Source organism: Stylophora pistillata, chromosome 9, assembly GCF_964205215.1.
Source record: "Stylophora pistillata chromosome 9, jaStyPist1.2, whole genome shotgun sequence".
Lineage (NCBI taxonomy): Eukaryota > Metazoa > Cnidaria > Anthozoa > Scleractinia > Pocilloporidae > Stylophora > Stylophora pistillata.
The window spans coordinates 3,089,974-3,106,053 of record NC_142527.1 but is presented as its reverse complement, the minus strand read 5'-3'; the positions used below and the strand labels follow the sequence as shown (position 1 = coordinate 3,106,053).

Sequence of the window (16,080 nt, the reverse complement as noted above, 5' to 3'; positions counted from 1 at the left end):
GTCCTGGGTGCGATTCCCGGACCCGGCATCATAAGTGGATTGAGTTTGTTGGTTCTCTACTCTGCTTAGAGAGGTTTTTCTCCAGGTACTCTGGTTTTCCCCTCTCCTCAAAAACCATCATCGTTTGAATTTATTTAATTTAGAGTTTATTTGGATTTACACACAACCCCACAAGCTGTTCAGCTTTAAACATTATCGTGTCTAAATAAAAGTTTTATAATTATTATTACTTATTTGAAGTAGGGGGCTTATCAGGGACAGTGCACTTAATTGTTTTTTTTTTAAGCAGAATGTGTAAAGAAAAACTTTGCTGTTACTTAAAAAGGATCAAGAAGACTGGAAAGCAGACTTGTTTTCCTTGGATACTTCTTGGCTAGAACAAACAGCCTGGCTATTGCCACAAAATTTAGTTTGAAGGAACTGTGTACTCACATGAACATACTGTAACAGTGTAAACCCTTCAACCCCATAAGTGATTAACCTGTAACTTCTCCCTATAATATCCATACATGATCCAGCAAACAGGTAATGAGAATACTCAAACTTATCAGACAGAAGTTGTTAACTAGACCAAACACCAAATTCTCATAATCAATTTACAAGGAAATGTGTAGCAGCTAGAGGGGAGAATTCACAATCTGATCTTGGGAGTTAGAGGGTTAACTCTGAAACCCAGAGTGGGGGTTGCAATGCTTATTGGGATAGGGGCACTTGTTAACAGAAGTAAACCCAAGAGGGCATGCCTATTGGAACAAAGGTGTTAAAATCAAATCATTTTGGTAGTTCAAGGTAAGTTTCTGGCAACCATTCTGACTACTTTTATATCATTTAGGCTTAAATTCATTTAAATTTATTCCATCACAACTTTTGACTCTTCTTACAAAAATATTGTTGAGCTACTATTCCTGAAATACCAGAAAGAAAAATACAACAAATACAAATGTAGTCAATTAGAGGTGTTGATATAGATTTTGCAGCCCTTAACAATAATGTCCTGTACCAATTGTAAAATTGCATATCCCAGTTCATTTCCCATTGCATACAACTTCACAAAGCTTAGCCTGGCAAAACTGAAGATAGAAGAATTACTTAATCATTCATGGTACAAATTAAGACATACTTTTTCCTTAAAATAGTGTTCTTTTACAACTTTTCAGAATAGTTTAATATTTTATCCTATTTAAAATAAATGTTTTTTAATTGCATTGAGTACAATTCTCAAATTTTGGGAACACAAACTGAAGCTCACACAGCAATTTCAGTTTAATCACCTGAGTTTATAGCATAAATTGGCCACCGTAATGAATGTCAAAGCTGAAATTTTTCGCCCTGTGTCAGAGGGAAGGGATGCTCACAAATCCTTGTAAACAAACTTTCCACCTGGCAAGAAAAGTCTCCTTGAATCTTCCTAGTTATTAGACTTTCCTGACATCTCTCAAATTTTTTACATCTCAATTAACTAGCTAGATCAAGGAAGACTCTGCTCATGGCCAAATCAACTTTCAAATAATGTTGTCAGAAACAATTTCCTAAACCATCTTTGAAAACTACCATGAGCCTTCCAGAACTGTAATTAAAAAAGTATTTCTTAGTAAAACATTTCTAAGAATAAAAAAATCACATCAAGTAGCACGACTATGTCATGCTTTGTGATAAGTTGAAAAAATGGGATAAGTTTCTAGAAACTGTGGTGCTGTATTGGTTGGGGGTATTACCAAATAATTTGGTTTGATCAACTGAGTTGATCTTGCCAAAATGTAAAAAGCTTCTAAAGCTGACGTTTTGAGTGTTTGCCCTTCAAAAAAAAATAGGGCAAAATGAATGAAAGCTCAGATTAATGCTTAATTAAAATTGCTTCTACACATCAAACTTGCTTGATGTAAACAATGCTTTAAATCGTCCCCTTCTCATACTACACGACAATTTCGCCTTAATTAAATTTTTAGAGGCATTCTCTAGATTAAAAAAGAGATCAGGAAAAAACTTGTTTTCCTTGGGAACTAATCATCCTTACATTTTTTCAATCTCGAACTATGACAAAAGTGAAAATAATATGTATGAATGACATGATATTGTTGGTAGTCCGTTATGGTGTGTTTAAGGGATGTTTTGTGGTTACTTAATACACTAAGCAAACTTGCCTGTTTATCAAACACTACATAACATCAGAATTGACTCTTCAAGGAAATGGAGGGTATATGTGGTGCATATCTGTAGCCTGTATGACTTCAGTTATAAATACTTAATTCTTTAAAATTTTCACATCAATATTAGGAATTGTAAGTTCAAGATGCAGATGCGCAAACTTTTTTGTAAACTGAATAAGAAAGATGCCAAATGTTAACCTTAATAGTGAAATAAACAAAGGTGTTATCCATCTAGTCACAAGCATGGGACAAACAAATATCTGAGTCCAAAACAGGAGTCATATTTGAAGACCATCATATTCCCTGCTTAGTAGCTTTAATAAAGAATTGCAAAGCAGTACATTGTGAGATGGCTCCTTAACAGATTCATATGTTCAACCAGAAGCTCTGTGGATTGACTCTGCATGCAAAATGCCATGATTATTTTTTGGTCCCATGCACATGACAAAATGAGCAACATCTTTCTCTAGCTGCCAAGTAATTTCTTATACCCTTCTACCACAGAAATAAATGCAATACATTAACTTGGTGATGTTAAAACTCTTAATGAAAGAGTATAGAATCTGGATCTTGATTTGCAAGGGTGGCAATGTGACGTAGAACATCCTTCTTGGTTATGATTCCCAATAAGCGACTGGAACAAATTTAAGAAGGAAAGTATAGTTCATCAATTTAAGATGTTCACAAGGTGTGGTCAGTTGTAAGCTCTATAGAAAGAATTTAATGGTACAATGGGTAAATTGCCAGGCAGGGGTTCTCGTGTCAACATAAGTTGAATTTTCAGAGGTCATTAGAACTCTTAAGTCATTTGCCAAGCTAGGGTTCCAGGGTAATCAAATATCACCCAACTACTCTGTGTAGCTGTTAAGAGAACAAAAGACAGGGTCTCTGTTTAACCATGCAGGGCTTGAAATTAATTTTCGGATCACTAACCCCTCAGGTTAGTAGAGTGACATCGTTTTTACTAACCAAATTATAAAGTTTGGTATCCAAGCTCACAAGTTACAATATCTCAAATATTGAACATTTTGATGATAACAACTAGGACAAATTAAAGAGTAGCTGAAATTGCATGGTGACCTTAAAAACGTTGACAATTATGCACCTATTTTATTTCCCTCTCGTTTACTCTGATTAGTCAAGAACAGTACATCTACAGCACATTCTCTAAAAAGAGTTTAAATTGATTAAACAACTTGAGTATTCTAAGTATTCCTCTGAGAGTCGGGTCTATGTGCTCTTTGTCCTGAGGTCTATCAATGTTTAAATATATTAGAAAATTTTACTAACCATGTCGGGTTAGTTGGACACATTTTTAGTAACCAAACATTGAAAATTACTAACCATTGGTTAATGGGTTACTAACCATTGGTTAATAAATGCATCAACAACTTGACTCCTAACTATCTCTGTGAACGATTTAAACAACGTTCCGAAATTCACCAAAGAGATACCAGACAGAAGAGCGAGCTTACGTTGCCCAAGTGCAGGATCGCGGCTGGGCAAAGGGCTTTTGCCTTCCGTGGGGCTAAAAGTTATAATTTTTTACCCAAATTTATCAGAGACACAGATAGCCTAAGTGGTTTTAAAAAGAAAATTTTTAAGAATATTCTTAATTCATAACATGTGACTTTAGTATTGAAATATAAGCTAATTTTTTTTTTTTTTTTTTTTTTTTTTTTTTAATATCATGTTATCTTATTATGACGTTTTTACGACTTAATATCTTACATTCATGTATGGCGGAAGAGCCCCCAGGGGGGAGCTATGCAATAAAGTATGTATGTATGTATGTATGTATGTAATGGGTTACTGTTAATTTTGAGCCCTGCCATGTCTGTATTTGTGGTAAATAGTAGTTAAACTTCAAGGTCAAATACCAGGTTGGGATCCCCTGTGTGTCGTCACGACTTGAATTGTCTGTTGCTAGCAACTATAAATTTGAAATCACATGCCAGATTGGGTCCACTGTGTTATACACTTACCCATTATGTGTTACAAGTGTTTGTCTCAGCCCCAGTCTGCGAAACATCTCTACCACTGTTTCCATAGGCATAGCATCAGTTATCTGTATTGGGCTCTAAATTGCACCAAGAAAACAGAAAACAAAAATCCATACCTAAATTGCAGCACATCAAGGCAAAAACCATTGATAACAATAAGATATGCAATTTCTCACCTTATCAACAATATGTCGTAGACTCAAAGCAGGTGGTTGACCAGGAGGGGGGTACCGTGGAGGGTGTGGTAAGAAGTAGACCGATGACGCTGACACCACCTCTTCATCACGAGCCCGTGCATGACCTATTAAAGAGTGGCATAAGCTCAGCCTCATTTTGAAATTGAGGTTTTTTCCTTTTTAGAAAAAGCAAATAGGAAGCAAAAATATTATGCAATGAGGTAGTGATCGATGCACACTTACTGATGGCAATGTTCAAATCTCTTCTTAAGACAAACCCTGCAAGTCTTTGAGATTCTCTGTCTACAATAACAGGAAATCCCTTGAAATCCGTTTCTTCAAGTAGTTGTTCTTTGGGGATAATAGAAAACAAAACGCAACATTTTTATTACGCAGCAAATCCTTATGGTCACTAGATTACAGTCATCTCATTCCATGGTAGTTTCATCCTAAGTCAGTTTGTTCCAAGTTTCTGTCAGATCAATCCAAAATATCGCCACATCATTCCACTATGAAGTGACATTGTTCCAATTCTAAAAGTACAAACTTTCTTGCCCAGATAGAGGATGGATTTTGCTTGTAAAAGTCTTACTTCATCAGAGACTCAGAGTGTTGTGAATGTCTTCTGGTGCATTATAATGATCAACAAATTCATCTACATACAGTTACAATGTGTTTTCGGGCCATGAAATATGCTGTTACTGTAAATGAATGACAGATAATGTGCATGGAGTACAGGTAAGCATATCACGTATAACTTCAATGTGTGTGGCAAATGAAAGTGTTAGTGGAACCATGTGACTTTGTAGGGGAGCCACGTGACGATGTTTTGGAACAGTGTGATTGAAACTTAAAACAATTAAACCACCATGAGATGCTGTCTAATACTGACTCAGCTTAAATTTTCATTCAGAAAAAGATGTCATTTTTGTTCTGGGCACATCTAAAAAAGCCTTATTAGACTTCAACTACAGAAATGCAGAATTTCAAATTACCTATATCACCAACAGTAAAGCTGTTCTGTGTAATGCACGACAGGGGAGGATCATTTTTCCTGCAGAAACAATCATAGAATACTGAGGCGGGCATTGAGGCCTCTTGGAAACCACAAAACCAGAGAAACTAACCTCCAAAACAGAAAAAAACAACAAAAAGAGGCAGCAAAACTGAAAACCGCAAGCAAACCTGACAAAACTGCTACATTTCCACCTTTGAAGGGGTCAAAAAGGAAAAACTGAAAACCACACCAGAGTTTTCGTGAAAACCGAAAACCAAATGCCAAAACAAGTAAAATCCACAAACCACTGTGAACATCAAAACCGAAAACCCAAACCTTTTTGGCCCAAAAACCGATCCACAAAACAGTCAAAACCACAAAACCGAAAATCCCAAAGCCTCCCTCAATACTATCAAAGAAGCTAGATCTAAATTATTGAATGACATTGTAAAACTGTGTGAACTTGTAAGAGCAAAATGCCTAGACATTTAAAACTCAAGGCAAAGGACAGATTCATCATTGTTGAAGCACGCTTCTTAATGATAAATTCAACATGATTGAATGCGAAGCTGTGTGTACTTTATTTAGTCTATTTGCAGTAAACCCACAAGTTCACAGAAGGTATGGTGCCCTCATGGTTAGTGCCAGGATTCTTGCACTTTTTCAGGAACCCAATTCAAGGACTTTTCAGGTCAATTTCAAGGATCTCGGCTCTCAAATTCAAGGAACTTTTTCATTAACACAGTCGTGCATGCCAGACCGGCCGAAAAAATCAATGAGTGTGACTTCAAGCATGCACATCAGAGTGATCACATGCTAGGTAACCAAGATTATTTTCAAATGCAACAATCAGGTACAAAATATATATAAATCACATGTCAAACATCATAATCGGACACGGGATTTGAAAAGAAAACTTGTTTTAACAAATGCTAGAAACTTACAGTTTCAATGCTGAAAACAAAAGAAAACTTCAACTTTGATTCATCTGCACTTATTTTCAAGGACTTTAAGAAATTTTCAAGGACCTGAATCTAAATTCAAGGGTTTTCAAGTCCGTGAAAACAAGAAATTAATATCAAGGACTTTCAAGGAGGGCAGGAACCCTGTAGTGCGCTTGACTCCAGATCGAGTTTTCCGGGTTCAAGCACTGGCCAGGGACATTGTGTTGTGTTGTTGAGCAAGACACTTTACTCTCACAGTGCCTCTCTTTACCCAGGAGTAGAGATGGGTAGTGGCAATTTTAATGCTGGGAGTTACCCTGCCATGGACTGGCATCCCATCTGGGGAGAGTAGAAATACTCCTAGATGCTTCACAGTGGTGGAATCCAGGGGGGGGGGTCCGGGGGTTTCGGACCCCCCCTACCAGAGCTGACACTTACAGCTTTGAGACTGAAACTTTTACATCGACAGGATTGTATATCACTTTTTAACTGGCTGATTTTTTTAATGAATCCAAGTAAACGGTAAGCAGCCAAGGAATTTTAACGTGCAACCGCGAGTGGTGGGAGGGGGGGTGTGGGGGAGAAGTAATTTGCCTCAAAAGAGTCCAACAGTCCTTTCTGAACCAAAGTTTGGACCCCCCCAATCAAAAATTCCTGGATCCACCTCTGCTTCATGCTATGGGAACCAGATTTAAGCACCAGCCCAACAGGTTTGCGAGCAGGCTTTACCAGGAGTTTACTACCTTGGTCTCATAACATCAGCTGCAAGAGTTGTGTGTGTGAATTCTTCTTTGTTGTCCAGAAACGGGTAGCCATTGAGGTGAATATGACCATCATAACTTCAAAATGAGTTAAGGGTCTTTTTTTACTAAAGACTAACATCATTAGACAGTATGCAATCATACGAGTCAAAATCTCTTTGTTTCATTCTCACATTTCAAGATCTGTTCAGTTAAGAAGACTCTATCAAAATTAATATTTTCCATTGTAAAAACAGAGGATACATTCCTTCCTTCACAAATGCATCACCAACCCATTTACTTGTCATGATGGCCACCATCAGGGGTACAATGTACACAAGTCCCCCAGTCAGCTCAAACATAATCACCACCAAGGAAACTGAAAGGAGACAAAAACACACAACTCTTACATGCTTGCTGGATCACGACTTCCTTGAAAGAGCACCTCCCAATCCTTTCGACCCTAACATCAGTATACATATTCTCTGTACTGTTTTCTATACATTTCCTAAAGTGGTGACAAGGAGAATTTGTTCTACAATCAGGAGCTTCTTTTGTTGGTGATCATTTCCTTTATTCTCAATAACCTTTATGTGTGATTCAGGGGTAACATTGTAATGAGAAATTAACCCTTTAACTCCCAAGATCTGATTGTTAATTGTCCTCTCTAGCTGCTACACATTTCCTTGTAAATTAGTTAAGAGAATTTGGTGTTGGATCAAGATAACAACTTTTATCTGATGAGTCTGAGTATTCTCATTACCTGTTTGCTGGATAATGTAGGGATATTATAGGGAGAAGTTACATGTTAATCATTAAGAGCATGACACTCTTAGGGACCAAAGAGTTAAAGGGAGACATTTTCTAGTCTGGATGATGAACCCCACACAGAGGTTTTGATGTACAAGTAAATGCTGACACACCTGTCATCTTTGTGACCCCACCCAGAACTGCCGCAGCTCCTACCATTGCATACAATCCAGGTGTAATACAAGATGCTATTGAATTACCACAAGATGACTCAAACATGTACCAGTGTGGATTGTGGCTATTAAAGAAAGAAAATATCACAAAATAGCTCTCTTACAAAACTATCAGAATTCTGGTTGCATTCCCTGAAAGGACACTTTGTTTCAGCCAACAAGGAAATTTAGAAAAAAAAATGGCATAGCAATCTTTTGAAACTACCAATAGTTTCACTTTTAATTAGAGGTTGCTTGAAAAAATAATGGTCTTCAACATAAAAGATCAGATTTAAGCCTTCCACTCCAACATCTCATCCCTAATTCTCCTTACTGTCTGCCATACAATTCTTATGGTGTTAGTTCAGAGAATTTGCGAATAGAGAATAAGTGCCTAGCACTGAAAAGGATAGGCGCTATATAAATATTTTATTATTATTTTCATTATTTATTATAATTTGGTATTGGATCAACTCATAATCCCCTAATTGACATTTTTCTTTATTCTCATCACTCCTCTTTGCTTGATATTGTATTGGTATTGTAAGGCAAAATTCTGTCTTGGTCACTCATAGGAGTTAAAAAGTAAGAAAATTAGTTCCCTAGCTCTTTGAATTTAGAAAAATTAACTGTATCAATGACCTTGCAAATTGAAATCTAGATTAGGGATGACACAAGCTCTACTCCCCCTTTTTAAGTTGTAACTGATAACTTATTAATTTAGGCTGATCAATTATTAATAGTGATTTGAAAAATTAACTCACAAGGCAAGTTGCTCCATCCCAATACCGAGAACCCTTCCCATACAAGCTCCAATTGCCATGCTTGGAATAAACAGTCCAGCCGGAACCTAAAAATACAGAATAACTTGGATATATCAACAAAGTTGAAGTGGTAAATTGACCATCGTAACGATTACAAAAGCTGATGTTTCGAGCGTTAGCCCTTCGTTGCTCTGACAAGGGGCTAACGCTCAAAACGTCAGCTTTTGTAATCATTATGGTGGCCAATTTACCACTTCAACTTTGTTGATATATCCAAGTTATTTCGTTACTCCCACCGACGCAGCCCCAAACAGTTTCTTTCGAAACTATCAGCCTAAAAATACAGACCCTGGTATTTATTTTGGATATATCAACAAAGTTGAAATGGTAAATTGGCCACTGTAACAATTCCAAATTTATTTGTAATTATCATTGATTCAGAGTTATTTGTTTACTTAATAGGAAGTGTAAAGACTTGACTTGATTTATTCCCTTCCAATCCAAGTAGAACACAGGTCCATGGAAACTGGTCATAAATATTGCTATGATTAACCCAGATATAACTTCAAGTATGCAAAGAAGGCGGTTAAAAGCTATGCTGATACAAAGCCCTATATACTGAAATGCAATTCCTGTTCATAGTACATAATTAGAACTTCTTTTTTTTTTCCAAGTATTCAACTCGATCACAAGTCTGTTCACTCAAAGTGTTCCTCATAATTATGTACTCTCACCTTTATTCCAAATGTGAAGATTGTGATGATAATCTTGAAAATCATGGCTAAAATCAGCTGCCAAATGGCTTTGTGAACACCATCCCCTGCCGCAGCTCCAGGCCAATTGGGATCATTAACATTCAGTGTGGAATTCAAACTTTCAGTTTGGTAGTCACTGATCATAAGAAATTAGAGGAAAAAAGGTCAAAAGTCTGTTCTTAGTTGTTCCTAATGGATAAGTAAACTGTGAAACATTGTAGAGCTGTTGCTACTTTGTCCAGATGAGAAAAGAAAAACTGCTTACTTCTCTGTTCCCACATTACCTTGGGTTACAATACCAGAGTTTCTAAAAAGTCAATTTTGAGCAGTTTTGGAGTCAAGGAAGTTAGGGTGACAGGGCTGAACAATGAAATGCTACATCAAAGGAGTATGCAGTCACCGACATGGGCTCAAGGTGTTCTAGGTCTAAAATTTAGTGAAATTAGCGGAAAATAATGAGGGCTGGCATTTAAAACTGAGGAACTTTGTTTTTGTCAAAGGCATTTTCTATTTTCAGAGGTTTTAAGGAGTAAATTAATTTTTGAAAATTTTTAGGGGGTGTACCAAGTTTTTGGAGGTTGTTCTATAAAAGAAAAGCGGCAAGGAAAACAACGCCTCGAAGCAACAGAATAGGAAATCAATCCTGCAAACTACTCAAAAACCTGTTTTCTGTGGCAAAACATAGTGCATGCTTATATGTTATTCAGCTCTGTCAGTTAAGGTTCTTTCCTGATTCTATCACTTCCTCACTCTACTAGGAGGGGCTTGGTTGGCTAATGTAAAAAATCCTAACATGGGGGGGAAAGACCTAATCCTGACAAATTCTTACTACAGAACCAATATTTACATCAATTTTATAATTACTATTTGTTTGAGGTGCCACTCATTAGTTTGAATCTCTTTTAATAAAAGCTCCCCATAGCAGTCTACTCTAGTCAAGTGCAAAACAGAGGTCTGGAGTGCACATAAAAATTCAAAATGTCTAACAACAAGTTAGGTGATGAACTCAACCACTACTGCTTGAAATATGTAAAAATATGTTTACCATAGTTCTGACGAATCATCAGGGCCACACTGACTGAACAGATGTTTGATGAGAACACTACTGCTTTGCCTGAAAACCAAGTTTTTAAAAAATACAATTATATTAACATCTTGGTCCATGGTTTGCAATTTCCACAGGCCATCTTCTAATCATGATTTCAAGATTCTTTTTACTCAGAGTTAAACAAGACAACGTTACACTGAGTATCATGGGAACTTCATGCACTGTAAATTTATATGGAAAACTATAATCCTTACTAATCTTTGCCAGGAGAAAAAGTCATTGAAAACATTTGTCAGTGTGTTTACAGACGTATCTAATGTAAATATCATCATGCAGTTTTAAGTCTTTTGTATGTGTCAAGTATTTCACGTAACCGACTTAACTTGAAATTCAATAACAAAAAGCCACTAGGAGCATTCCATCTGATCTCCCTGGACATAATTGGAGTACATGACCCGTTATTCACCCCCCTCCTCCCCCCTAGAATTTCACAGACTCAATCTAACTGATACCTCTGATTCAGGGGAAAATTCACATTGAAAGATTGCCATATATATGTTTGGATTTGGCAGATTTATTTTAACCCACTGTGAAATAAAATATATCAAAAAAATCCCCCTCTTACCTAGAATATGGATTAGGGTAAGCTAACACTGCGGTCACAAGGGTCACAAGTACAACCTGAAGAACAACAGATAAACGGCAGAATCGAGTCATGCTAAGCCTTACATCCAAATCTATATATTTCCCAGTCATTGCTCAAGCAGACTGTGAGGTGAAGCACAAAACTCATCATTCATTTCATGATGGCATCAATCATTATTTTAATTAATAATTCTAATAGACACCTTGGAGCAGAAAAAACAAAAACAAAATAAATGGGCCATTACGAAATTACCTTCAGTTTCTTTGTCAAAATGAGGCCTGGTGCTCATTTTTAAACCATTCTGGTGAATATGATTTTAATTTACATGTGAATGAAAACTTAATATTACATAAAAGTATGAGTACCAGGGCTCACTTAAGAAAGAGGCTAAAGGTAATTTGGAAATGGGCTGTTGAAATCCTCTTCCTGGAAACATTTGAACCCTTTAAAATATAAAAGCATTTCCCAGAGAGATACCAACATGATCAACAACAGCATGAATAGCATTTTTAAGCATTGGATGTATCTCTTATTCTAAATTCCATATCAATTCACTGAAAAGTGCAAGAAATTCGTATAAATTACTCCTGACATGATATTGACACCATCTGGATTTATGGCTTGTCTCTTTTTGATTAAAATCAGTTTGAAACGTCCAGCACTAGCCATGTTCACTTTCATTGGTAGTTGTTAATTATTCCCATATTCACAAATAGACATCAAGCAGGTTAAAGCATAAACTTACTTCTACTAGAGGATATCTCCCCAGTTTTGAAGTTTTCCTGAGTTTACAATACCACAAGTTGGCTTTGATAAAGAAAGCACCAACCAATCCCTAGAGCATGAAAGGAAAACAAACTGAAAGTTTCACTTAAGGTTGCTTAATATATAACACAAAACTCTCTTGGCACAAACTCCTCATATTGAATTATTAATGCCTTTTCAAAAGATCTGATTATCAATTATTCCCTCTAGCTGCTATGCATTTCTTTGCAAATTAGTTACAAGAATTTGGTGTTACATCAAAGTAACTTCTACCTGGTAAGTTTGAGTATTCTCATTACCTGTTTGCTGGACAATTTATGGATATTATAGGGAGAAGTTACATATTGGTCACTTCTGGGAGTTTAAGGGTTAAATTCTTTGTCAATATCCTTCAAATAAACCAGCTCTCAAGGACTGAAACAAATTCACTTCAACGCCCCTTGGTGTTTAAGTAAAATGTTTATTCTGATCTAGAATAGTCATGACCATAAAAAAGAAAAAAAACTCAACCAAATTTTAACCAACTTAAGACTAACCCCAAGAGCACCTAAGAATATGAATGGAACAAGTTCAAACAACTTCCAAGGGTTGTCATATTCAACATAGAACATCACTAAATGACCAGTTCCAAATGGATTCATGTACTTCAGTGTAAAGGCAGCAATCATGGCACAGAAGAAAGATCTCCACAATGTCTTCATTGGGAAGTAATAGCTGACCTACAGTAGAAAGCAAAAAGCAAAACTGAGTTTTTCTTTGAAATTTATTATCTTTTTAAGTTATAAATTAAATTTATCCTGCATTTCAACATCTTAAATGGGAGACAAAGTGGCATCATGCTTAACCTGTTGGCCCGGGTTGTTGAAAGGTTGGATAATATTCTGCACCAGATATATCTCTATCTGGTGAATAGCACAGTACATTTTCCAATCAGTCATCCAGTAGGTAGCAATTTATCCATTACATAGTGTTATCTGCCTTTTATACAGCTGGGACCAGGACTTTAGATTGTGAGGTCTCCATTAGACCCATGACCAAGTAATTGTGATATCATTGCAGGCAAGACAATTAGCCTTGCAGTGCTTCTCCCCACCTAGGAGCAAAACTTAGCACAGGGGAGGTGTAGGTTAAACCTGGCAAAATACTGACCCAAGGGGAGGAAGGGAGAGAGGATGATTTACAATGGACAAACAGCCCATCTGGGAGAAGTAGAAATACTTCAACTTGCTTTTAAGGCTGCTGATCTGTGATAAGCTTAAACAATGTGGCTGAGAGGATTTTTCATAGAAGAGGTCTGACCGTAACCTGGGTGTTGCAGCCTGCTGTCTTTCTCTGACCCACAAACATTAACAAAAAATAAGAGTGAAATTCAGCTCTTCAATAGTTACCTCTTCCAAACTGAATAGAACACCACCAATGGGGGCACCAAATGCCACAGAAACACCAGCTGCTGCAGCAGCTGACAGCAACTGCAAAAAGCACATCAGAACAATTGACAATTTACAAGAAAAAAATAGGTTTGATTAAGTTTCTTGAATCAGCAGCTACTTAAAGGTAAAGGTCTCTATTTCTCTAAACATACGTGTTTAGTTACAATTTTAAGGTTGAAATCAGACAGGCGCCTCTGGCAGCCGTGTTTAGTCCGTAGCGATTTCACCTACCCACCAACCCACCCTAGGGAGGATATCCATCACACAGTAATCTCATGCGTGGGAAATTAACATCTCCTACCCCAACCCTGCAGGAGACGGGACCTCCATTTATTCGTCCCTATCCGAGAAGACTAGAATATCTAACCATTTCTTCATGTTAAAGAAAGGAAGCATATTCTTCTCAATTAATTTTAAGACCCTGAATGTTGGTCCGGCCGGTATTGAACTCTCGACCTCCCGCACAGCAGTCCTGCGCTCTCCCAATTGAGCTAACCAGGTGGCAGTTAAAGGGCGACTTAGGGAAAGGACAAAGAAATGCTTACATTCTTAAAAGAGAAAATAAAGAAAAATCTGTCTCTTAGAATCACAGGGGAGTTTCTTAAAAGTTTGGATAATATCATTATTAATTATATTTCCACAAATACTGATCCCTGCAGTTTGCAGAACATTTGTCACACTTGAAATGGAATATAGCAAGTTTGGCCAACAAACTTTCTCTAGCTGAGTTAGCAGAAATGTTGACCAAAAAATTATAATTCTATACTGTTAGTTGCTTGTTACCAGACATAAAAAAAGGCAAGTAAAGGATCAGTACATACCTCTCTTTTCTTAGCTTCATTCTTGTGATATTTTGTAAACACATAGGAGAAAAAGTTCCCACAACAACTTGCCACATGAACAAGAGGGCCCTCTTTTCCTAAGCTTAGACCTGCAGCCACGGCAAGCATCATGGACAGTGACTTGATAACAAGTGTCCAGCGACCAAGGTAACCACGAATGATGAAACCACTTAAAATGGTCTTGATCTAAAAACCAAGGATAGAAATATTATTGAGAGGGTAACTATTTTATGTAATCCACTGGGGACTGATGGAGGCCAAAGAGCTTCTGCATGCAAAAAGTCTCTGGAGTCTGTATTTAAACAAGGATATTACAGCTGTAGAAAAGGTTCAATGAAGAGCTTCACGACTAGCTTTAAGGCAGAAACATGGCGAAATGAGTTACGAACACCATTGTAGCTTACTAAAATGGTAAACACTGCAAAAGCGGAGAGAATTTCTATCTCTGCTTTAATGTTATAGGATAGTTTTTGGTATTGATCACCTCTCTTTCCCAGATTTCTTTGTGTTTGCTAATAAGCGTACAAGAGCTAACTACAACTACAAACTTTACCTGAAAAGAGTGGTTTGTTAGGGGCCAACCATTTAACTCTTGAGGGGGGGTGGGTGATTTTAAAGAAAAATTTTTGTAAGAAAAAAATTGCATGCAGCCCAAATGTAACAGAAAAAAGAGCATTTAGAAGGGGAAAAAATATCCTGCCCTGCAGATTGCTAGAAAAAAAATTTCTTGATGACCAGAAATCACCCACCCCCCCTCAAAAGTTAAATGGTCAGCCCCTAATTATTACAAATATTCTTTCTTCTTTCGCAATTTGGGGAAATGGAATGGCTTGCCAGGATACATTGTACACGCCAAATCATTGTCTGATTTTAAGAATAGACTTAAAATTCATTTGAATATTTATTGAATTTGTAGCCATTAAAATTTATCTTTTGTATGTTTTTAGTCAGGAAAATTGTTTTTATACAGGGCTAACCTCGCGATTTTCCCTTTTCAGGATGTACTTTTTTAATATTTGCATCGAAACTTCTTGAATAAATGTTATGTTGTTATCATAACAAAACCTTTCAATGTTACATGCCTGAGGCCACAGGGAGATTACACGTGATAGTTACATAACCATACTGTTCTTAAATACTGACGTAATATTTTTGATAATGATCATTTTGATAATTTTGTGGAAAGAATTACTTGACACCTTACCTCGGGGATACCACTTCCACAAGCGTAAGGCGCAAACCAACGAACAAGTGTAACAGCGAGAAGACCAAAGAATAAAGACACAACAATATAGAAAATATAGTTAACAACATAGGCTGCGGCTCCTTTCTCCGAGATATGAAACAAGCTCGACCACGACTCCCATTGACTACAACCCGTTCCTTCAAAATTAGTACTGTCTGACCAACAACAAGATTCTTGATTGAACCAGAGATTATCGGGGCAAAACCCAAGCTTTAAATCTGTCATCCAGGTAGTTCCAATGTCTATTATTCCGGCACACATTCCGGCTGATAAACCGACAAGAAGAACTACGAGCCAACCAGCCCATGCATCATTTGCTTGAACGATTCGCTCCCACCAGCTCCCTCTCTTCATCCTTCGCATTTCACGAAATCGTTTGCGTTCTCTCTGCCGATCACGCACCCAATCGATGGTGTTAAAATCATCGTACTGTGCCAGAGCAGCCTCTTCGAGAAAACAATCGTTCTGAACACTTCGAGAAAAGCGCAAATTGCTACCTTCGACTATAGGAGACTCTTCATCATCGAAACTTCCTAAAACGTTTTCAAGTCTGTCGTTACCCAACGAACTCCCAGATAAATCGGAAGATTGTCGATTATTTCGATCCATGTTCTG

General features: G+C 37.1%; 1 protein-coding gene across 1 annotated transcript; it reads right to left on the bottom strand.

Annotated features, from left to right (window-relative positions):
• Positions 1-827: 827 nt before the first annotated feature.
• On the bottom strand, positions 828-16,074 carry LOC111332146 (H(+)/Cl(-) exchange transporter 5). Its single transcript, XM_088732333.1, has 17 exons — positions 15,424-16,074; positions 14,199-14,405; positions 13,336-13,416; positions 12,484-12,666; positions 11,928-12,017; positions 11,162-11,217; positions 10,534-10,602; positions 9,468-9,624; positions 8,734-8,819; positions 7,931-8,055; positions 7,272-7,386; positions 7,011-7,106; positions 5,322-5,380; positions 4,570-4,677; positions 4,327-4,451; positions 4,133-4,227; positions 828-2,781 (listed from the first exon to the last, which is right to left on the bottom strand). Exons 1-17 carry the CDS (start codon positions 16,072-16,074, stop codon positions 2,691-2,693), a joined length of 2,394 nt encoding a protein of 797 aa, XP_088588459.1. The 3' UTR covers positions 828-2,690.
• Between the last annotated feature and the right edge of the window lie 6 nt (positions 16,075-16,080).